This window comes from Lepisosteus oculatus, chromosome 11, assembly GCF_040954835.1.
Source record: "Lepisosteus oculatus isolate fLepOcu1 chromosome 11, fLepOcu1.hap2, whole genome shotgun sequence".
In the NCBI taxonomy this organism is placed as follows: Eukaryota; Metazoa; Chordata; class Actinopteri; order Semionotiformes; family Lepisosteidae; genus Lepisosteus; species Lepisosteus oculatus.
Genome location: NC_090706.1, coordinates 9,961,577 through 9,986,544, shown reverse-complemented (window position 1 = coordinate 9,986,544; position 24,968 = coordinate 9,961,577). Strand labels below are relative to the sequence as shown.

Here is a 24,968-nt window from a genome sequence, read left to right as displayed (position 1 = left end):
CAAACCAGGGGTAGTTCAGTGTTCTCTAACTGGGAAAAAGACTTCTTCACACGTGGCCTTTGGTGATTCACTTTGTATAATGACTTTCAAAAGTCTGTCCCACTGTTGCAAGCAGTATTTCTTAGAACATTAGACTAGACAATTTCATTAAGAAAAATTATTGCTGCCAGCCTTTTCCAAGTGCATAGTCACTATTACCTACATTATAATTATTTTCCTTTTTCCTGAAAGCCAATTGACATCGGCCCCTGGATCACAGGCTCATGAATAGGTATTGTGTTGAATGATAATGTTGGGACACTCCTGTTCTCCAGTAGACTTTTCTGTTCATATTCCCCATGCAGTGGAAACAGGTGCAACAGCACTTTTCTAGGAACGGAGATGAAAATTGAATCTGGCACACTAAGCGAGCAGGCTAGCAGCAGTGCAGTCTAATAGTACCAATCCAGTCTGGCTCCTAATACAGTGATTGCTTCCCCTTCTGAACGTATTTTCTTTTCCCATCCACAGGTCTGGGTAACTCGTCCAGATTAAGAACACTCACACCCTCTGGGAAATCCCTCTGAGCTGAAAACACAGGTGGATGGTGGTGGTGGGTCTTTCTGCCATCTCCAGTGCATGAGAACTGAGGTCTGGGGGAAGGCAGCGCTGCAACTTTTTTTTTAAATTGTACAATTGTGTTATTACCTCTGCCACTTTCCTGAGCGAACGATAACATGGAGGAGAGGTCAACCCGGGGAGTGTATGAGTGCCACCTGCTGGAAGCCAGGCTGAACTGCACCACATATGAATAACAGAGTTCACTCCCAGCCTTCAGACAGAACTAAGCTCTTCAAAACCACATTGAGGACCAAGCTGAGGAATAACATCTTTTTTATTTTATTTTCTAAATGTGTCAGAATGTATTTTTTGTTGTTTTTATTCTGTGTGGTATAGATACTTTTTCAATGCAGATTTAACAGGGTTATAGATGTGAGGGTGGGTGGGCTGGGTTATGTGAAGCCTTTACTAGTGCAGAGTATTTTACTGGTTTTTCATTACACATCTTCCCAGTGGTTAACAGTCGTTCTGACAGACCAGAAGTGTGGGATGAAAAAAGATAAACATTGATACATTCACAGACAAAAAAACAGACAGTGACTTAATAAAAACTTCCAGGTTACCATACCACATTTTCAGACCCTGCCATGTTCAGACAGCCTTGCAGGATTCAAACTGATGTTTTTATATTCATTGGTTTTACAGGTAAATCCTTGTAAAATCACAATTCATATTTGTGAGGATGGATTGCTCCAGAATCCAAAAAGTAACCTAAAAATTTAACCTTGGAGATCCTGGATTGAGCGAAGCATGTTTGTAATTCACCCTGGCTCTCTGTAAACACTTTCTGCACATGAAAATCAATTTCAGCTCCTTGCACAGCTCTGAAAGCTCGTGTTCTGAAAGGGGGTGGGAACAGAGCTGTGCTGATACGTGACAGAAAGTCTTCAGGTCCTGTGATGGCCCGGGGAACAGGATGCTGGTATTGATCGCAGGTTCAAGTCAAGGCGGCTCTTGAACTGTGGAGCAGTGAGAGCTGAATGAAAGGAAAATGAATAAACCTCTACCCATAGCCCCGCTTTAGCGGATTATAGGTATATTTGTAGCTGTAGCTATAGTTTATTAACCCTTTGCAGTTCATTAACTTGAGACGTGCTGGCCTTGTTTGACTGATAGGAGCACTCAGTACTATGGCAAAATGTTTTTCAGAGTAAATCAGGGATATATTCAATAAATCAAGCATTACAGAATGCTCAGTGAGCAAACGCAGTAACAGAATGCTCCTTTATTTAACCTTTGGCTAACAATGTCAGGAGGTGCCTCTCCAGGTCTCTCTACACTGGAAGCTTAAAAACTGAGGAACCGATTAATGTAAGGAGATACCCAGTTGTCCCTTTTCCCCTTAAAAGACATAACAAACACTTAATGCAAAACCTATTTGACCATGTTGACTGCATGGCTACATTCCCTGCCTTTTCTTTCTTCTTCAGTCTGCTCATGTCAGTCCCAATGGGGCCAGGAGATCTGAAGAGTCGAAAACAAGACAAATTGATATTTTTACAGATTCGTTTCTTTGCTTTTTATTTCCAGACGGTGGTGGTGTTGTACACACGCTACTGTGAAGTCATTAATTTATGTATCTCTGTGATTCAGTTTCTCTGTTTACAAAACATCTAAACAATACGATTCTCCAGTTATGATTGTTAAGATTTATCTTGGCCCAATTAAACATAGTAAATTATACACACTGATCCTAATTCTGGCAGATTAACATGTTCAGGTCTGGACATGAATATATTTTTTTGTTTTTTGTTTTTTATCTCCTAACCTTATTGACAGAGGTTCAATAACCTCTGTCAAAGTGTCTCGGCACAGTGCTCTGCTAATTGAATGCACGCTATTGGAACTAAAAAAGGACACACTAGAACAATAACCGAGTTGTTGTCTGTGATCTCACTATTTAGATCTAGATTATCTTTCTGCTGTAACATTTCCAAAAACATGAGGTTTGTCTGTGATGCTGTGTAGTTCAATGTGGACACAATTTCTCACACTTCTTTGTGTGAATTGCTGATGGGCACATTTTTAAGAGGAAAGGGCAGATGTTTCTTTTTTTCTGTGTATTATGAATGGTACAATGGCTCCCTCTCCTGTCCAGAGTCTGTTCAATCAGCCAGTGGCTGCTCAGGACTAAACAAGATATCATTTGGTTATGTGGGACCAGGTTTGGACTGCAAAGGGTTAAAGAACAGAGTCACACAAAGCCAGTTGCGTGTGTTTTAGAATTCTAGGGAGTCTAGAACTCTTGGTGTTTAGCTATGACTTTCTATGCAGTATCCACTTTACTATGTGGAGGTTCTGAAGTGTCACATCTGGATCCAGACTGCAATCCCTAAATAGACTGAGTGTCGCAAGTCATAAAAAAAGTTAGTTTTTATTTAAACTGAATGAAACATGAAAGTAGAGGGAGACAGTTTATTTGTTCAATTTGTGGAGTCTTCATTGCCATACTGACTTGACCAGACCTTAATATGCAGGTTGTCTTCGGGCATTAGGAGAATCAGTCACTGCATCTCTCATTTTAAACTGGTCCCACAGACGCTTCACAAAACGTTTCCCTGGGATGGATAATGCCAGAAGAGAATGAACAGTTGACTGAGATGCCCTCAGAATTGCTGGAAACAAAAGATTAGCTTTGAAAATCAGACTCATGCCAGTTGTAGGAGTGTTATTGGTCTGTGCTCTGGTGCTTCCTCATTGTCACTGGGGAGTTCTAAGCAGCTCTTGTATAATATAAGTATGTGACTTGAATTGGGCTTTTGGTTTCGTTGCACCTGATCTTGAAATCATTGATTTTGATTTTATGTTCAAATAAATTGATATGGAACAGGTTATTGATATCAATGAGAACTGTACACCTTAAAGACTACAACTGGTCAACTATATGAATTACAAGCATATAGTGAGGGAAACGCATTGTGTCCAAACCACTGTTTTTTCCTTAATATTTCATTAAACTGACCACCCAATCAAATCCAGCAACAAGGACACCAACAGTAATACTGCCATTTAAAGGGAGCACAGCTGTTTGTGTTTGAAGATAAATCTGACACTATTTTGACTTGCTCTCAAACAGGATAGATCAATCTTTTCTTGTTTTTCTATTCTGTCCTGCAATGGGAATGAGTGTCATAAGTGCCAAAAGAGTGAAATGTACTGTATGTCACAGAAATAGTGAGCATTCTGAAGCTTTGTTCTTTGTGAATTATTCAGATATCTTCCAGGTTGTCTTGGATGATCATTACAGGTCATCCCTAAATGAAGTGGAGGACAGATTCCACAGGCTTCCTAAAGCTGAGTGGTTTACCTTTATTGTACTGTGTCTAACAGTGACTTTGGAATGGATGGAAGACTAAATTAGACCTTGTTTAGAACTGTCCTGGGAAAGAGAGCAAGTCCTATTGGCCTCCAGTGAGGTTGGGAGAGAGGGTCCTTAGAGAAACAGAGCCTTTCTTCAGCTGTTTATTGAAGGATCCCAGAATTTTGGCTTCAACAACCTGTCTGGACATCCACTTTTTGGGTGAAGAAGTGACCAGATGCCCAGGGGATTTCTGATGAAGCACTTCTTTTTAACTTTGTGACTATTAGGAGCAGGCAGAGCTGGGACATCCTCTCAATACCCCCAGCTAATCCAGTGAACTCCAGTGTGCCTGTTGGTCACAATAGCGCACCAGAGACCATGCATGGAGGTGCTATGATATCCGAATAACACTCAGGGGTAGCCCTCCTCCTTCTGTACCATCACATGAAAAATGCACAAAAACACATTTGGGGGGACCCCAAACCCCAGCTAGCTCTTAGTTGTCCCATTGGCCACCCCCACCAAACAAAACCTGCTGTCCAGGCCATGTGCCAGTGTGGCATAGCTTGTTCTCTGCCTGAGAATCTGTGTAATCCCTGTAGAGGGGGTGAGATATTTATGGGAGCAGGCGTAAAGCAAAAATATTTTTTTTTAAATAAATCCGTGATCGGGACAGGTACAGCTCCGCTCTGTCGGGTTCGGATCATTGTCGCATTGTCGATCATTGGGCTCACAGCCACATAGTGCTACTGGGACAGACAAAGACAAACCCCACCGTGAGAGAATTCTACACTATCTAGGTTTCAAGGCGGGTGATGTAACCATCTGTAACAGGCTCTGTGCCACTCAGTTCTGCTCTGTTACATCGCACAGAACGTTGTTGTGCTGTCTGATTTGATAGACAGTCCGCAGAGATGACAAGTCATTTATGATTGATAGGATTGCAGTCATGATTAATTGCACTAAATCTCACAAACTCATTTAAAAAGCTTAGAAAAGTACTGTGTACGGATAAACTGGCTCCCAATGAATTTCATGTATTGAAAATTAAAGTTCAGGTAGGACATTATCATCCTGAAAACCCTTATGCACATTACAGAATGTGTCCATACCACCAGTACCGAAGACTTCACAGCCATTTCCTATTCAGTTCAGTTTTTTTGTCATATGCACAAGTGCAATGAGATGCTTATTTGCAAATAGTAAATTTTATTTACATTCTGTTACCACTCACCTCTCCACGGCACAGGGGACTTGAAAAATGGAAATTGGACACAATTGGACAGTTTTTAGTTCCCAGGACAGTTCACTTAGTGTCTGGTCAGAAATATTTAAAACCTCAAGTTTGCAGCCTTTTCAAGCACAGAGTATGTGCAACAAAAATGTCCGGTGTGGTTTGTATGTAAATTTTAAGAATAAAAATCTAGAACTAGATGTGAACATGGATCTGTAGTAGTGTTAGGACAATGAAATTGGGTCTATGTGCATGTTAATATTACAGTGAGCAAGATCTGTCTTGCTTCTGTGAAAACTACTCCTGTCTGTCTTGGTTACCTGTGTGGCTGCTGTATTACTCTCTGTCTGAATTTACCCTGGTATGACTAAGACACCTGTAGCGACTTCACTCAGAGTACTTGCTATGAGATTTCTCGGTATGTTTCTATTTACATTTTAACAGAATACTCATCTATTCTTTGTGGAAGAAAAACAAAATGCACTGTTTCTTCTTGTGAAATTTTCCCCACAGGTTCTCAGTTTAAATGTTGACTGTTTAAAAGGAGAAAACAACAAAAAAAGACCATTTAGTTCCTATTACAGAAATTACTACTCACATATTGTCTCAGTGCCATTGAGACCTGTCCTTAGTCCTGCTTTTGATCTACAGTATGTTAATCAAAAGAGGTTTGTTTTTGTTTATTTTACTGTCTTGAGTGGTAGCACTCCTGAAAGTGAACTCTCTCGTCTTTTCAGGACAAGAAGAGCATGGATTAAAAAGACGTGATGACCCGTTAAGTTGCAAATTTAGTAGTAGTATTTTATGTAGTATTTTACTATTACTTCCAAGATCATTTTTCTGTGCAAGAATGTTAATAACTGAGTATGCTTTCATATTTAGTCTGGAGAACCAATGTACACAAAATTGGCAGAATTCATAAATGTCATACTGAATATCAGCTGAAAAGACAACATAAAATCCAAATGAGGAGCCTTCTTTAGATGAGCCTTCTTCACACCCGAAGAAGGCTCCACAGCCGAAACGTTGTGTTTTCTTCTCTTCAGAATGGAATAAATCTATTACTTGTTCCTTTGCCGCCTACACATGCTGACACAGCTACCCACCTGAACTACTTAAATCCAAATGCACTATATTCAAATGTTTAATTGTAATGGTTAGAAACATTGCACACTTTTCAGATTATTATGGTTGTGATAAGTATTTTGATCTAATTTAGCACTAATATATAAAGTATAGTCTTAAAGTAGACACAACCAGTCTAATTATAAAGGCTTTTAGGAAACATGCCTGTTTTATCCTAAGGAGCTCCAATCTGTGCTCATAACTACAGTGACTAATAAAATGTTTGGTGGTCAAGAAAGCAAAGAAGAAGGAAAGCAAATAACAATCGCATCAAGGCTGTGTTCTATGATGCTGTGTGATCCTTTCAGGATTATGTGTCCATAGCCTCTAAAATGATAGGTTGTGTAGAATTTCACAAGTTTTTCTAATTACCTACTTCATGCAAATTCTTGGAAAATGCTGATGAAATCATTTGAGGTAAAGGTTTTTAATATTATATTGATGAGTTTATATAAGCCCTTTAAACCTCAGTTAAACTTGTAATCAGATTCAGGGACCAGATGTGTAACTCAAACAGTTGGTGGAATTAGCTAGAAATAAAAACATGATCTTGATCTTTTTTTTTTTTTTTAATGGAGCATACTGCCTTACTTTCACCTCTGGCTTTAAACACATTCCCTCAAGAGAAACAATATCACCCGACACTGTTTTCCAGTGTATGTTTCTCTGGTGCACATGGGTGTTGGGTCGTTTTTCACTGGCCTTGAGTAATTAATTGGGTGAATAAAATTAGAATTCACTAGGAAACTTGGTTTTTGAGCCACATGGGAGATTTGCCAAAACCGGGCCTTTTGTGCTTCCCCATATTCATCAAACTACAGAAACTGCACACGAGTCCTTTGTTACACCAGTGAAATATTTGTAATCCAGGGACAAAGTATATTCCCACAATCTGTTGCATTAAAAAATACAATGTGCATGCTCTGCATTTTAAGTGGATATTAATAAATGTCCATTGGGCCCTAATCAGCCCGAGTATGCTCTAATGGGGGATACTTGAGGAAGGAGAATTGTTACTGCCACAGGACAGGGATTGGGAAGACACCAGACCTGGGAAATGAAGACCTCTTTCTGGGCAGGAGGCAGGTTCGCTCCCTCCTCCTGTGGGAATGATGGTCTCGGACAAAGCCTTAGTGGCTTCCTGCTCTAAGAGGTCCTGAAGAGGCAAGCTTGCTTTTGCTAATCAGCACGACTCTCTTGTTTTCGCTGATTTGCTGATGCCTAGTAGAAAATAACTAAACCCTCAGCTGTGGCTCACTGAAGGATGAGTGCCACAAGAGGATAATGCACCATCGTATGAACACTGTATGTGCATCTATTTTATGCATTCAAATCCCAAAGGGTGCATTATGTGCAGTTATCCTCTGTTTCTGCTCATAGTTGCCATTGAGTAGCTCTAATGAAAGCGATAGAGGGATGAATGTATAAGAAGTTATTTGTCCAGGATTTTAACCCACTTCTTTCTAGGGCACCTTCAGGCTTTCATTGACATCAACAAGAGATGTGGTAACACTTCCTGTCCTGTGAGGCACTATGGGACTCACAGCCTGGCAAAGGACAAAGGCTCTACAAGTGAGTTCGACAAGTCGGTCTCTCTCAGGTCTTTGTCAAACAGTAGTGTCTGAAAGGTGCTTAGCAATACCAAATTGAGTGGTCTGGCAAAACATGTTTCTTTTCTTAGAGGAGTGTCTTCTTACAGGGTGTGGAAACCAGAAAGGAAATGATGGTTCAGTATTAGGCAAGCCTGACAGGACTCATGGTATATGATGACATCACTTCCTTGGTCTCTCAAGAGCTTTCACATTGATCTAGACAGGGGGCTGTGGTGTAGTTGGTTTTGACACAGTACTTGCACTGTGGTGCTCAGGTGCTCAGAGATGTACTGAGATTGTGTTTTGGCCTCAGGGTCCAAATTGCAAATGCTACACAGGTTTGCCTGCACTTTGCGTGTTAAACTGTTTACATCCACTGTGGCGTAAAAGCAAAAGTCATTAAAGCCATTTGCATATGCTTTTAGTTATGGTATAAAGTTTCACATCTTCTTCTCTTAACTGACAGAGGCAAAAACCGTTCCTGAACAAATGTGTTAAATTTCATGTTGTTTAGGGTATGCTTCTCTTTAACCGGGATGACCCTTTTCAGATCGAACCAGGCTGAGTTCAGACACTGAGTGAAACAGTTGTACTCTGTAATACCAGCTCTACAGCAGTGCTACCAGAGTGCTGCCTCTCATGCCTGGAAGCTTTTAGTTTTACTGTGCTCATACCCAGGCATCCTTGAGATGCATGGGTCAATTAATTACAGAAGAGTCTGGGTGTACCACATGGCCTCCATATGTTTATAACTGTTCTTATGTTCACAAGTTTCATACTGAACTGAAGCTGGGATCTTCAGGACTGTGTTCCATTTAAAGTGCTTTTGGAACTTTATTTTTTAATAATCCCACCTGAGGATTTAAAGACACCTGCGAAACCTGAAGGACCCAGTGAAGATAGCAGTGGTAGACCTGATCAATTGAATTCCATCACAAAAACATCAAATAATCTCCAAATTATATTTTTTAACATGGTCGTAGTTTTAATAACATAGCTCGCTATCCTTAATAATATTATTTTGCTTAATTCAAGCACTTGTGGATACTGCTAACAAATTGTGAACAGGCAGAGGTGCCTCAGCGCTCCAGGCTCTTGGTAATCAGAGTGAATCTACACCTGATTTCAGCTGTTGTCTCATCAGCTGCCGTGACAGTGATAGTCCTCCCAGCGTGAGGGGGAGCACTCTGGATTTGTTTGTTTTTTTTCTAATGGGAAATAAAAAGACCCTCTTTTATGGAAAATAAAAAGATGCAAGTTAAATGTTGTATTCCAAACACTTGGATTAGTCCTACCAAACCAGTCGGAATGGATCCATAAGCTAATATCCTAGGAGAAGATTTTTTGCCTTGCATGTCCATACTTGTAACATTATTCTTCTTTGTATGTGATGAATTTGGTGTGAAGAGACCCGAACTGACAGATGAGATGTTTCGGGACACCGGGACAGCTGGAGTCAGTGGATTGGCTGGGATTCTTGGGACTGGGGCTTTGCCCTCTTTTGAGAAATAAAGCAACACTTTATAGCCAGTGTCAATGATTCTTGATCTGTTGCATGTCAACCATGTTATCATTTTTGGTGACGATTTCTCTGCATGGATTAGGCGAAAATGTCAACCCAACAAAAAATTGAATTGTTTCCGCTTCATTTCATGGTTAGTTACTGGTCTGTGGGGGACCTTTTTGTGTATCTTTTCCTGTTTCTGTAATTTTCCCAAAGGATTGTGGGACTGCCTTAAAACCCGCTCCATGTTGGACACCGGCACCTGAGTGATGTCTTATTCCCAAGTGTAGGGCCTTTGAAGAAGTCCTGATCTCAAAAACATGGAACAGAATGTCAGATCGGCACCTCAATCAATATATAGGGCTAAAACTAATAAATAATGAAATAATAGGGCTAAAATAGATTATTATGGCAGATGGTGCTTCTGCCCCATAGCTGGTCTAGGGCCCAGGGGTTCAATTCAAGTCAGGGATGCCTTCTGGTTGTGTGTTCTTCCTGAGTCCATTTGGGATTTCTCCCACCTACTGAAGACATGCTCGCTGGCTGATATCTCTAAGATGGACTTGTGCATCTTCCCTGTGATGGACTGGTGTACCATACAGGTTGTATTCTGGCACGATGCCCTGTGCATTCTGGTTGCCTCAATTCTTACCAGGTACTGTGCATAGCTTTCTGGTAATAAATGTTTCTAAAATATTAACAAGACATGGAGTTTCTTTGGGCTGCGTTATTGCTGTAATGCTCCATAAGCCCTTTGCTTGGACACCAACCAAGGAGACAGGCTGTTGCCCTCTCAGACACACCAGCGTTTGTGTCTGCAGTAGTGAGTGGGGCAGGAGGCACTGTGGAACACCAGAGCTGGGGGTGATCGGCAGCTATTTCCCCACAGGATGGGAGCGCTCAGGTGGATGAGGAAAAGCAAATTCCGAGAGAGGTACGCAAGAGTAGATTTGATATGAATATAGATTTATTTCTTAATGATCTCTTCACGTGGACATCAGTGTTAAATGCCGCAGCGTGAAAACTATGTTCCTTATGTTTGTCCTTTGTAAAAAAGAGATGGACAAGGTTTGGCTTGGTAGGCTAGCATACCGCACAAACAATACGGAGATCTGATCTATTTTGAAATGACATTTTGAAAAAGGGTTAATGCTGCTTTCCTTTCTCTAAATGGTGGTACTATTCCTGGTAGTTATGAAGAAGTTACCATAAAAAAACTTATCCATCCACCTTATATTAAGCTTTAAAGAGCAGGAGAGAAACGCAATGTGAAATATTAAGTGATTAACCCCTTACTGAACTCTGCATCCTCTACAGCACAGTGTCCTTGGTCCAATGTTACGTCTGTAGACTATCTCGGCAAACAAAGTGTGCAGGGCAGGGTACACCCTGGATGGGACGCCAGTCCAGCGCAGGGCAGACAGACACAAATACGCACACACACACCAGGGCCAGTTTTGCCAGAATCCAGTTAACCTACCAGTGTGTCTTTTTACTGTGGAAGGAAACCAGAGCACCTAGAGGAAACCCAAACATACAATAGGATAACATAAAAACTCCTTGCAGATTGCACATTAGAGCCCCAGTGCAGCGAGACAACACTGCTAACCACAGTGTCACCGTACCGCCCGGAAAAGCAGTAAACGTGCCAAAACAAATATTGCTGCTTCAGGTTACACAGCCCAATGCAACTGACCAGACATCGTGATGCATCGCCTCCCCCTGTGGCATCTTCTGAGAACAGCCTCCAGGAAATTAATGGAAATTAATATTTTTTCACTTGTATCATTTGACTCAGTGTTGCTATTTAATTAATAACAACATCCGGAAGGCTTAATCCTAGGTGGTTACAATTGAAATAAATGCATTGGTTTGTGACGGATATTTATTTTCAGATGATGCATGTAGCCAGTGCAACGCTCGATTGTTTTAAAAAATAAACATATATCCCCTGGGTATTTTCGATCTGTCTGCCGAAGTGTAAAACAAACATTATGCTAAAAACAAGCGTTCAGTTTCACAAACACAAATCTCGATTTACTTCATAGCTGTCCCTTATCTCCTGACCTGTCGTACTGTATATCTGTATTTTCTAACGTACTGTATTTGGGACTGGGGATTTGAATAAGAGGCTCTGGGCAGTGTAATTACTGAATTTCTTTGGAAAGGACAAAGTATTTTTTTTCCTTATACCTGCACGAGTTTCCGTTTTCTGTGCGCTTTTTGTTTGAGAGAAATAAAAAACGCATCCATCTCTAAAACCAAGACATTTCCTCAAACCACAACTATCGACTGTTCTCAAACGCTCACCCGAAAACAGTGGTCAGGTTTAAAACAAATCTATATCTATCCGCTCTGTGTATGTTGTCTTGGATTGAGAACTCGAGGACATTTCAGAAACAAGAACTTAATGGGCGCAAACTATCGATTAAGTTTCTAAAATTTAATGTGTTATGTCTTATTCTGCTCGATCTATCGACTTTCATTCTATCTAGTGTATGAAGACAGTTCTAATAATGCTGCGCGTCCACGCTTCGTATTTTCAAAACACAGCATCCGTACAAAACAGGCTATCAGTGAATAAATGGTAGGACAAGTCACTCGACATTTTTTACGCGTTATTAAAGCAGAGTCCTGTATATTTAAGTAAGTAGCTGCGTCAGCATGCGTAGGCTGCATTCTAACAACCTGAACCTCCTATCACTGGACATGAAAGGAACTTCAGCACAAAGCAAACTCTACTACGCTGAGATTATAGAAAGTGCCCAGCACTTTTATTCTCTGTCTGGGTTAAGAGTTAGTACATCAGGATGATGAATACATTGAATGAAGACAAATAGGATGCTCAGATTCACTCAAAGGATCCATCTATCCAATCATCAGATACACAGGGAGAGAGACGAGACACTACAACTGGGATGGAATGCCAGTCAATCACACAAAAGCACACAGTGACAATCTGGAGACACCAATTCACCTAGCCAGCATGTACTTGGAAAAGTGGGAGGTCGCTGTAACAACAAATAAAAACTCATACAAATTGAACGCGCAAACTCCACACAGACAGTGTATCAGGCTGCTGGTAGTGAACCTAGGATGCAAAAAGCTGTGCACAGAAGCACTAACCAATAGTCCAACCATAACAAAATAAGTATTGATAACATATCAAGAGACGCAGTGTTGGCAGATATCGGGTGAACATGATCTCCACAAATATTATCTCCATTTGAAATCAAAACCAGCCTCTACATAAACAGCCCCATCCAAAACTGTCCTACTTATTTCACAAAAAAGTATTTCTGTTTAAACTTATGTAAAACATTCTAACAAAAATAGTTTAAGTATTTTCAGATTTAAAAAAAAGCAGAGCATAAACACTACATTGTACTTATTCACATAACTATCAAACACTGGGTTGTCCACAAAGTACACTTTGAACATGATAATTTCACTTTGCCAATTTTCTTCTTAGTGTTCTGCATAATCATGGCTCTACACAGAGAGTGTTTCACTGAAGAGGAAAATCACATTAAAGCAAGCCTGTGTGGTTTTCTTTCTGTCCCTCTCTCAGTGGCTCTTTCTTTTCTTCTGCATGTTTGTGAAATTCAATAAATGTATGTTTTTGATGGTGAATATCTAGAGGTGCAAATCATTTCAAAGGGTCTGGCTTGAGAGAGCAAATTGGAAAATCTGAAAAGGGAAGACGTGTGTCATCTATACCAGACAGGGATAAATGTTTATATCTAAGGCTGAATATATTACAGTACATGTTGTGTGTAAGTCTAGGTTTCCTCAACAACAACAACTGACTCACATGATGTACAGTACGGTCTCTCCACATTCCCAAAGAAATGGTTAGAAACTCTATCTACAAATACGCTGATAACTCCCACTACATCTACAAACTCCATCTACAGATATGCTGATGACACTACAATCATTGGCTGAAGCGCCAGAAATGATGAGACGACCTACATGAATGAGGTCAGGAACCTGGTGCAGTGGTGCTCAGTGTCAGCAAAAGCCATCGGTTTTAGAAAGGTCATCGGTTTTAGAAAGCAGGGTGGGGACCACACCCCAATTCATGTCACTTGGGTAGCTATATGGTTAGATGGTTAGCAGCCTCGGCTTCCTGAGTACCTTCATTACTAATGATTTAATGTGCTCCCTTTATGTAACTGGAGCTACAAGGAAGGCACAACAGCTTCCTCAGACAGTTGAAAAAACAAATGGTCTGTCCTCACCACATTTTACAGGTGTGCTGTTGAGAGTGTGCTCACGTGGGAGATTACAGTGTTTTCTGGCAGCAGCTCGTTTTTTTGACTGAAAGGCGTTAGGTCAGCCCAGTCCATCAGTGGAGTACAGCTTCCCTCTGTTGTGGACATTTTTGCTGGCTGGGAGTATTGCTAAAGATAACAATCATCCTAGTTTCTCACTTTTATCTCCCCTACCCTCTGGTGAGCGTTGTAGGAGCATAAAGGCATGAACCTCCAGATTCAGAGACAGTTTTTTCCCAGCTTGCTGTCAGATTACTGAACTCAACCCCTAATACTGCCTAAACTCATCTACATTACTACACCCACATTTCTACTCACCCTGATGGTTTTTTTTCTCTTCTCACACTGCTTGTTTGACTTGCTTTTATAAAGTTGTACGTTACGTCACTTGTTGTTGTTGCTGTTGCTGTTCTGTGTTTATGTGTTGGTGATTCCTTAATGCCTCTGCATCAGAGCATACATGCAAATACAGTAAGCATTTCATTGCACTTGCGCACATGACACATAAACTGAACTGAACAGAAAATGGATGGATGGTTGTGTAACACAAACTAAATTTGTTACCTAAACACATTCATTCTTTCAGCAGGGATTCCTTTAAAAGAAATGGTGTTGTGTCTAATTATTTGTGGAATTGAACTGTACTGTATCAGTTCACCAGATTATATTGGTTTGGGTTTGTGTTGGCCAGGCATGGTGATGGAAGTTTGTTCCTAATTACACGTGTGCTGTCTGCTGCCAAGGGACACAATTCATTTGATTGCAGGTTTCAAACATTTTGGTCAGTGAGCATTTGTCATTGTGTCACTATACTGTACCTCAGTGCATTTCATTTCTGCACATTAGATGGGATTCTATCACACATTCAGTGTTTCCATAATAATTTTCAACATTACATGAACCTGTATACAAAGCATACTACAGATGAGTGAAAAAATTACATATTCCAGTAAGGAGTATGTAAAGAGGCAGATTAAAAGGGTCCCCTCCTTTATTTAAAATGGTAATTATTACTGGGTTAATGCAATTACCCATATTCCTGAATGAATATTTATTATAAATAATTCAGATTAAAGAAATAGAAAATGAAGGGATGAATCTTATCAGAAACAGCAATATTAATATTTGAAATCTTAGTTTCATTACTACAGATATTACAGTGGTACAGACTTACGTATTGCAATGCAAAAAGGAACGTGGACGGCCTCTCCTGAGATCAAATGTTCAATTTCTGTTGACGTGTTTCAGTATAATTGTACGTTAAATATGTGTGTGCATCTACACACGTAACAAAGGATTTAGAGCGGTCCTCCGATCCCCCTCCTTCTCGCGCTGGCTGAACTCTCCTCACAGACGGCTTCTCCTGTCCCATGATGCCGCGCGGGCTCCAGCCCCCACTGAGCCGCCATGTTGTTGGAGTGAAAGCTTGGACTCGGAGAGTTTTGGGGCTGAAATCCATTTCCATCCACCCGCTCCGCCTGTAAGTAGACCAACTGACTTGGGTCGCGGGTAGACTTTAACCTGTACTTTGTAAAACCTTTGGGTTATTGGCACGGTTTGGGGAGCCGGAGTCTTATTTTGGTGGATTTGAACCTGTGTCGTCCCCCCTCCCCTTCTCTTCCTCCCCTCGTATCTGTGTTTCTGCCCGGAGTGTTTGGGCCTCTATTGTTGTCGCTATTGCAAGATCAACCTAGCCTTTTGCGCAAGATAATAGTCAAAAACGCATTGTAGCAGTTATAAAAGCCGCGGAAGCGCCCGCTCCCGTTTCATGGGCGCTTGGTTTTATTTGTAAGTCTGATTTCTGTGCTAATTTGGTACTGGTTCCTGTCTGCAGAAGAGATAAGGCCATGTATTGTTGCCGGGGACGGGCTGAGACTAGAAAGGTACATAAAAAAAAACAGTATACCCAATGCTCAAAGACTAATGGCAGGAAAAACCGGGCCTCTGAAGGTTTTCGTGCTGTTACAGGGTACTTTTGCACACAGGAGACAGCCTTTTAGTGTTTTGTTTTCTTAACCCGAACTGGGTTTGTTTATGCTCCTGGCAAAAGGGCTGCGTTTAATACAGGGACAGTTCGACTGAAACAAAAGCTTTAAAAGTGATGGATGCTTTATTGTGGCGCTGGGCTGGGAAGCGGCCACTATATCGTGGAGAGCTCTCGGCTGCCGGGGAGAGAGGCTGGCTTTTGCGGCTGTAGGCGCCTGTTGTGATTTCCGGGTGTTCAGTCCTGCCGCTGGTTCCCATCATACAGGACCGGCAGGGAATGGGCTCTGTGTGCAGCCCAGGCGAGGAAGTGGCGGCGGCTCTGACAGATGGAGATACAAAGGCTGGCATCGCATCAGTAGCTGGGATCCCATGCGTGGTCGTGGGGCTTTCGCAGAATATTTTCTCACTGTTGTATTTTTACACGTGCATTTTGGAGCACGCTTGATTGTGAAGATCGCTGTCAAAATATGCTTTCGATCAGGGTACGGTAACGGGTTTTTTTTTTGCCTGCCCCCCTCCCTTCTTCTAACAAAAAAAAAAGTCAGCGCCGATGCGTTTGCATCTTCGGAGATGGAAACTCTCATTTTCCACCTGAACTTCCTGTGAGGTTCACAACTGAGCTGAGCCAACACGTTCCCTGCAGAACGGTTGACCATCGCCCTAGCCCTGTGGCTTCTGGTGTTATCTTGGCCCTGTAGGTCTTAGCTGAGCAGCTTTTCTTTAATAGCGTTTGATGTGACCTGTCAGTATGATTTTGTCTGTTTGGAAGTCACTGTCTCATAAAATAGGGCAAGTCAAAAATAAGTAAAGCACTTTAGCCCTGCACTTTTATCATCTTTATAAAAGACCAATGCAGTTCATTGCTTATAATCCTAAATGTTTGGTCAGAGTATTTCTTGGGTCTGTACTTGTCTGTGTCCAGTTTTCTTAGACAGACTCCAAGAAAAAAAAACTTGTTTTCGATTTTGTTTTGGGTCTCTCAAAATCTTCCACTTTGTAATGCGTCTCTGGCTTAGCTAAAGTGTGAAATACTGTGGTTTGTTGTATCACATGCCAGTGCTACCTGTTAGACAAAATTGGAAAATGTTCAGATTCTTGCCTTTTCAGTTTGAAATAAACTGATTTCTCAAGCCACTCTTAAGTAAGTTTAAATTATTTTGCTGGTGTTCGTTCATCTGTTTTTACATCCCAGAAAGAGATCTGCAGAATCCAGTAGTAAGTTGAAGGCACACTGTCACAACACGATTTACAAAAACCTGTACTGCTGCCTTCTGCAAAGTATGTCAATTCATGTTTTCTTGCATACACCTTTGAATTTCCTTACCTTCACATGATCAGTGGGTTGTTTCCTTACTGCATTTTCGTTTAAGGAGCGTTCGGACATTGACAGATTTTATCTTGCATCCAGTTCCTTGTGTAGTTCTATTTGAGTACTCTTGTACATTTTGTATTTTGCAGCAATTTACGTATACCTGGTAGGACCTTATATGTTGAGACCTTACATTTCCGTTTAGCTCTGTTTTGCTGCTCTTGCATTATGGTGTACTGTACTGCTTGTTTTGTGCATTGCCTTACAGGAGTGATGTTTTTGATCATATGCACTTTGAGCCTGTGAACTTGTTCCCAGAAGTGTTAAGTGTGATTTACTTTAAATCAGATTGCTTGATATAGGCTAGATGTTAGTGTTTTTTTGTCCAGTGTTATTTTTTTAAATGACACTGTACTATCTGGTTTTTAACTTGGACTTGAATTCTCTTTTTGCTTTCCTGCTTTACCACTGTTCTTCGCAGGAATGCCACTGAGTCACACCTAGATATAAAGGGACTAGAGGACTAGTGCCACCGATTGTTCTCCCCAAGAGAATGCAAATATTTCGTAAGGTGCGGAAAGAGTACATTTGTTGCCCACGGTGGCATTTGGTTTCAGAGCTTCCAGGAATTTAGCGGCCGGACATTGACGGTAGTTTTAAATGATCTGAAATTCTTTAGATTATCCGTGGGTGGCAGTGATAGTGGTAACAGACGCACTCCCTGTGAAACGATTTCACTTGCTGAACATTTAAAATATCTGTAGGGCATGGCGTGAGTGGGCAGCTGCTTAACCTTGAGTTTTCTCTTGTTTTTTTTACCTGTTTTAGAATTAGCCCTGCCCACTGCACTCTAATTCTAATTCGAATCATTGGACTTTTCGTGATGTCATTCCCCTTCTGTCTGCTGTCATGGCTATCACTCATACTTACAAGCCATTGTTTTTAAAGTGTGAGTGTTAGAGTTGGGAATATTGTAGCCTCCCAAGAGTCATGAAAGCAGTTGTTTAAATAGTTAATGAGTACGTCTCTCATTTTGGAACAAGTCCTCCATTGTATGAATATATGCAACTTGCAACAAAACTATAGAATTTCCTGCTCTGTTTTTTTGGTCATTTTTCATGATACACATTTTAAAACCATAAAAGTTATGCCTTACTGGAGCAAGAAGAATTTGACCGCATTTTGAAATTAGCCCGTTTATGTACGTTAAGTTAAATGTTCACCTGCATGTGATTTGAACATTAATTTTTCTTGACCTTAAAAATTGTTGATTACCTTGTTTTTATATTACAATGAACAATATGGGTTTAGTGTATAAACTACACACATAAATCAGTTTATCATTAAAATAATATTTTTAAAGATCAAATATTTCAATTTGTGTGTTAAGATAATAGCAGTTTTGAGCTTACCAGCTAAAAACAAGCTCAGACAAATCAGTCAGTTACGAACGATTCAAAACTGAGAACAGAGTCATTAAAGTCTTGATGTTTCTTCCTATTTTACAGGCCGTTACTTTAAAGTTTTGAAGTAGAGTGGAGAAGTGTTGGTAGCCAGCTCAGATCTTTCTCTGCTGCATGCTTTCTAGCTATAGTGAAATTATTTTGGGGGTTTGCTGTGGCTGTTATAAGCTTTGTACCCTACATTTGCCCTGGGGTTGTAACATTTTTTTGTCTGTTTTGCGGAATGTAACTTCCTGGTGGGCACATCTTGGAGCACTTCACAGCAAGAAAAGGTAGAGCAGGGATGTAGGATCACAAAAGAGGGGAAAAATAGGGAAACATTTCATGGCTGAATTCCAAGGTGTTTCTTGCACCTATTCGTTGTATGACAGCAGATTGTGTTAGCAGTCTTTAAGAATTCCATGTGTGGCCTTTATTAGTGCTATTTCTGATCTTTGTTGTATATAGTACAGTTCTGCACTTCAAATACATCACATAGATTGTGGTTAGTTTTATTTCAAACATGTTTTTAGAAATCAAAATGCACAGTCTGCTTTTTTGGTATCAGGTAGAAACACTATTTAAGCTTGAAAGCTTAAAATTCTTTTCTGTAAAAAAGATTTCTCATTAGTTCTATTAGTTAAAAAACAAATAACACCTTCATCAACATATCTTTCTTTTGGCATGAGTTCCATGGAGACATTTATTTCAGATCTGAAGGAGCTGAAGACCTAAAAAGAAATATGTTGTTGTGTTTTTATCTTGCATGCAAGCAGCACCAGAGTAGAATCTATTGTAGCTGGCCTGCTTAATGTTATCATTCAAAATCCATGCTCGATGGGAGAAGGTAAGTTACTTTTCATCTTAAAATTGTTTATCCCATTGGGAACTGGAAGCTAAACTTAAGATGTGAATATAAATCAATTTATCTGTAAAAGGAGCTTTGAGCTGTTGTAAATGGGTTTGAATTCAAGGCTGATCTTCGAGTGGAATGAGTTGGAATAAATTTGTTCTTGGCGTCTTGTGGGCCTAACATTGAGGGCTTGTAGGAGGGATGTAAAAGAGTGAGCTTTGGTTAAAAGATGGACTGTTCTCAAACAGATTTGGCAAATATGTTCCATGACACACTTGCTGTGGTTTAATTTTTGAAGTGCTATGATAGTGACCAGTTCCAAGTCTCTCAAACTGCTATTATGAATAACAAGAATAACACAAGCACCAAACGATATTTTTCTGTTTATTCCATGTGGTAAATGTTTTAATTGGTTTAGCTCTTAAGTTTTTTCTTTATAAAAAAATAAAAAGTATGTGACCTCTGATTTTCCTGTTACTTAGTCTTACTTGCAGCCTTTCTTATTGATTTACATGGGGGTGTTATTTTTTAATTGTTCATTAGGTTTGGTCTGCATGAAAGGGGGGATCAATTTCAAACTGTTTGCACCAGGTGTGTCCAATTGTGGACATGCAGGCCTGTAGTGTCATCATGTTTTCATTCCAACCTAGCTCTTAACATAAATCAGCCCATTATTAACATCTGATCAATATACCAATATATCCCGGCTCAGCGGGTGCCTGAATTGGGATCTCCATGGCTTCATTGTTCTCAGTTGTAATCGGGATTCTCTCATATCAGTTTGGACTTCACCTGTATAAAAAATATATGCAGTTAAACTGGAGATGGTAACTCTCATGTGCACAAGTTAAACTACAGAAGGAGTGAAAAACTGTTGACAGCATAGAAATGTATAGTGTTTAACTAGGTGCGAGTCTACTGGGCTTTATCCCAGTTGTACACAGTTGATTGTAGTAAAAATACACAGCAGAATATTCTTTGTACCATTGTTTCAGAGTTTGTTTAGTTTTTAAATTATAGGAAAGTTGTGTTAAAAATCCTATCATTAGTCATTTTGTTTCTACTGCCTGTAATCAGATGATGGAAAACCCCTCTGTACTTGGCAACATTTCATTGGGTGGACAGATCAAAAGTAGTAGGTCAAGAGTAAAATGATCATCTTTCTCTGGAGGAGCTGGTAACATTATCGTGGGTTTGCCAGTGAGCCAGTGCATTATTTCATCGGCTGAAAGCCTGGGTATTGTCTGGTAAAGCTAACTTGTTTTACAAGTTCCTAAATGAATCATTGAGACATATGCACATTGAGGAGTTTTGACCATGTTTTTTCAGCTTAGTTCCACCAATTAATTCTGTTTTCCAATAACTAAATATTAAGTGCTGGACATTTTTATACAATTATTGGAAGCTGTCAAAATGTTGGATACTGCACTTAACACATGGTTCACTGAAGGATATAAATGAAGGAGAAAGCCTATTATGTAATACTGTATATCTCTTTTTAGATGGGTAATACACTTATTGTGGGCCTTTGGTACAAAACATTGATGCTTTCTGCTGTGTAAGAATTGAATAAATCTGTGGCCATGTGTTATTTCAATTGCTGGATCTGGGGCCCTCTAACATGAGGCTATACAGCAACGTGTCGCTTGCCTACTGCAAAACACAGAGCTTTTATCAATCTAGCTTTTAACAGCAAACTAGGTTAGCTAGTGGGAAGCAAATTGAGTAGGACAAGTTTTATTGGGGTAAAATAGTAAGCCATTTCTTGATATAATCAACAAACTATTGATGAAGGTTTGCTCAGATTTTAATTACTTACTGAAAACTCCTTTAAAAAAATCCTCAAACGAGTCAGATCAAAACCCCTGTCTTAAAACAAGCAGTATTATTAGTACTGCGCATGAGTAAATGCAGTCCATCTCGGAGCTCAGAAGTGATGTCCATAGCTGTACCTTGTGTGTATTGTGCTTTGAAGTAAACTGCCCTTACCTTTCACGTGGACTCTCCTATTTGTGTAGCAGTGGACTGGAGGCCTCAGTGTCCAACAGATGGATTTCTCAATGTAGACAGGCTTGCCTGTAAGATTTCTGTAAGTCCGGTGTCACTTGAGCCAGAGCAACACTGGACCTCAGTTTTAGGTAAAAAATCATTGGTAGATGGTTGTTTTTTTTCCGGAGGGTGAGAAAGAAGCCTATAATCAGTTATAATTATACTGTAAAACACATAATGATATTCCATAGAGAATCTCCCATTCATGTCCCTCATTTAACAGATTGATAGAGGAATAGTAATTAGACAAAGATTTCATGTTTCGAAGAACCCTTGTAAATGATAGAAACTTTTCTTATCATAGGGTGGCAGTAGACTTTAGGAGTGGCTTTGCTAGTAAAGGTGTTTGCTTGAAAGCAGGTGTTCGAGTCTGGTTCATGACGCTAGCCTACTCTGACTGGGATTCCACACCCGGTCAGGGTGAGATTAGAGAGCTAGGGCTCTCTTGAAAGTACAGTGACCTCTCTGGCGCTTGTGTTGCCGGTGAGGTAAGTTTGTTTCCTCTGGCACAGGGCTGAGGTGCCTGTGGTTTGTTAAAAGATGAGTGGCTTGGAGGTGGGTGGGTCCAAGTAGTCTGCCTACATTTCCTCCACCTCCCCCTGAGTGCTGCTACTGACACTTGAGATACAAAAAAACACACAATTGGCTATTCCAGATAGGGTGTGTATTACAAAAATAATGGGAGATTCCAAATCTTTAAAATAAATCTCTGCAGCAGGCAGGAGCTCTTTCCGAGCTTGAGTCACATTGACTGACTGCTTAATTTATCTTTGTAGTGTTTGTAGTACTCTGTTGATCTGCTGTAGATTGCCCAGTGGACCTCAGGGAACAGGATTTTTTTCCAGACACAGTTTTAGTGCCCTGGTCTTACAATTCAGCTGCAGTCAGAGGTGTAAGTGTTTACAGTACAAAGCAAAGTTGCTTTGGTTTCTTTTACAGTATGTAAATGAGTGTAAGGTGTGAGTGTTGAACTGGGTAGTGTATGGTGTTTCCCTCCTTTATTCTTCTCTTATTTCAAGTGTATTCCAAGAGTCGCAGCCTCCTCCAGATTCACCTATTCCATTGATAATTACTCTGGGGCTTGGGTTTTTCTCATCTAGATCTTCAACAATCTTCAGATTGCTGTCACCCTGAAAGATAAAGCTGCATCCAGTGAGCCCACAGCTTCTAGATGGATGATATTTCAATCGGCTAGATGTAAATAACCAGCTGTATATCCCACTAGAGCAGTGACGGTGCTAGATTACTATCAATTTACCATTAAAAACCACTTGGATTTAAGATCATGTATATGCTGTCCACTTGAAGTGGGCTTCGGTGATCAGAATTGCCTGTTTCCAAACTCAACAGTAGTTTATTCTTGTGACATGGATTTTTTTTGTGGGAGCTTTAGTTGTTGATGTAGGTGAATTAAGAATCAAATAGAACTGTTAGAGATTAAGTCTGTCTCATGGACAAATAGGAAATGTTTTGTAAAGGCGTTCTGTGTTATTTTTGCACCTTTATAGATATGTCAGTAGTTTTTTTCAGATTTTTCCTTCACCACTTTTTACTGATAAGGGAAGTAGCTCTATTGTTTGGACATTTTGTAGACATAAAAAAAACTAGTGTTCAAGGTCTTGTAATTAACTTTATGCTGACATTATCTCAGGTCACTTATTACTGTTTTGGAATTCATCACAGATTTCAATATTCAAAGCAGAAGCATCAGCCTTTTTTTGTTTAAGTTTAACTTCAGTACTGGCCGCCCTCTTATACAAAATACAATCCTTAAGAATTTGAAACTGTGAGCCCTGTACTCTGATCCAGATGCCAAAAATTATAAGAATCTGTTAGCGAGATCAGTGGTGTTTTCAGCATTGCTTTCTAAGAGATATCCTGCCAGTTAAGACTGTGTGTTTATAGAGTTAAACCATGTTATTGTATGAATACACAGCATAGCTCTGACATAGCAGAGGCTGGTTTTGAGACATGAGGAGGTTGCTGTGTTTTGATCACATACTTGCCAGCATTCTTCTGTTATATGTTGTCTATAGTTTAGGTGTATGAGGTATTGTGTTTTTGAGATGAACTTTGAAAGTGCATAACGTCACTGTGGTTGAATTGTCTGCCGTTGTCTTTGAAATGACAGAAAACTACAGCTTTTCAACCATTTTGAGGTGGAGTATATGCTTGAGGGCTAGGAACAGTTTTCTGTTTGAAAGTAATGGGCCTGGTAGACCTACAGTCATACTGTGTACAGCACCATTAGAGCAGGATACCAAGAGCTGCAAAAACAGTTTTTATACAATAGATGTGGCCACTGATGTGACTGATGGTTGAATGAATGGGGCTGGGATATTTTCTTGTAAATTTAATTCAAAGGAACATTATGTGGTACAGATTATCTAATGGACAAGACTTGTGGTTAAACGATTTACAGTGTTGGGCTTGCAAATTCTTTCCGGCACTCTTGTTCTAATCTCTGTACTTAGAGACAGAAGCCAGAAATTCCTGAGATTAATGTTCGTCTCTGTCAAATGTTTATTTGAACATGCACAGGTAATGCCAACTGAATAAATTGGTTCGTTAATGGGTGTTAAGATTGTTGCATTCTCTAACTCCTGTTTGCAATACTCATGTAATTACATTTTGAAAGAATTTGCTGAGAAAAAATGATCGCAGATGTGATAGATCCCAATCATACCTTCTTCCTATAGAAGGTTTTCGTTTACACGGGTTACTTAATATAGTTTTAACTCAAATGTCTTCTACAGGTTCTTAGGTGTATGTAGGTTTTCTTATGAAGAGATGGTACAATGTAATAACTAGCTCAGTGCTGGTTTTGAGTTGTATTGTCTTTAAAGCAGATTGGTATATGATTATGTTCCCGTTGAAGCAATTACTGTCATTTCTTAAAAACGTTATTTTAAAGATGTGTTATTTGGGTTTTTATTGTATTACTGCTGTATATGAAATGGAGGGCGGAGATCTATAAAGAGCTGTCTTATAGTTACTTTGAAGGACATAATGGCAGTCCTGTAGCAGTTTTAAAACAAGATGCAAATCTTACTTTAAGGTTACAACAAGTTCTATATGATCATTTACATGCAGTTGAGTTTTAAAGAAGTGGTATGTGATTATTTAATAAATATAAAAATGATCTTAACTAACTTAAAATGGATTAGAAATGTCAATATTAGGCTAACCATTTTACCGCAGGTACACTGTTGTGCTGCTCTTTAAACCAATTGTTCAGACCTAATCTGACAGACATTTTTGTTCACACAGGTAGTGGACAAGAAATGGAGAAAAAAATATTAAGTGATAGGGTGTTGGGCCACCACATGGAGCCAAGACCATTATGCGCTGTGGCATAAAATACCAGCTTCTGAAATTCTGCAAATGAGATGTGACACCATTCTTCTATGAGAAAGTTAGTCAACTTACACCTGGTTGGTAGAAGTGGAAATCAGTCTCAGGCTTCATTCCAGAATATGTGATTGGGTTCAAATCTGATCAGTGAGAAGGCCATGATATGCATAATATTGGTCTCTTGCTCACTAAACCATTGGAAGACCGTGCATGCTCTGTGGCATCCTGGGTGACACCCCTTCCTTGCAGGAAAGATGGATTGAACTCAGTACCCTTAAATAGCTATTGGCATTTAACTTGCTTTCTAAGGAAATAAGATCACTCAAATCATTCCATGAAAAT

General features: G+C 39.9%; 2 protein-coding genes and 1 long non-coding RNA gene across 10 annotated transcripts in view; 2 read left to right on the top strand and 1 right to left on the bottom strand.

The window, feature by feature from the left end:
• nkain1 (sodium/potassium transporting ATPase interacting 1) overlaps window positions 1-6,814 on the top strand; it is a 108,266-nt gene extending 101,452 nt beyond the window's left edge. For both annotated transcript variants that reach the window (XM_015348610.2, XM_015348611.2), the window contains one exon: window positions 511-6,814. In XM_015348610.2, the coding sequence (XP_015204096.1) occupies window positions 511-520 (10 nt within the window). In that variant the 3' untranslated portion in view covers window positions 521-6,814. The remainder of the gene's footprint in view (window positions 1-510) is intronic.
• On the bottom strand, window positions 1,794-14,919 carry LOC138241790 (uncharacterized). 2 transcript variants are annotated; one of them, XR_011191063.1, is made up of 4 exons: window positions 14,808-14,916; window positions 13,952-14,077; window positions 3,066-3,158; window positions 1,794-2,064 (listed from the first exon to the last, which is right to left on the bottom strand). It is a non-coding gene; the product is annotated as an uncharacterized lncRNA (long non-coding RNA). The 2 variants fall into 2 exon arrangements; XR_011191062.1 differs by lacking the exon at window positions 3,066-3,158 and having other exon boundaries at window positions 14,808-14,919.
• Window positions 14,920-15,024: 105 nt separating this feature from the next.
• Window positions 15,025-24,968, top strand: part of pum1 (pumilio RNA-binding family member 1) — a 41,605-nt gene continuing 31,661 nt past the window's right edge. For all 6 annotated transcript variants that reach the window (XM_015348608.2, XM_015348609.2, XM_015348606.2 and 3 more), the window contains exon 1: window positions 15,025-15,113. The gene's annotated coding sequence lies outside the window, so the exon portion shown is untranslated. The remainder of the gene's footprint in view (window positions 15,114-24,968) is intronic.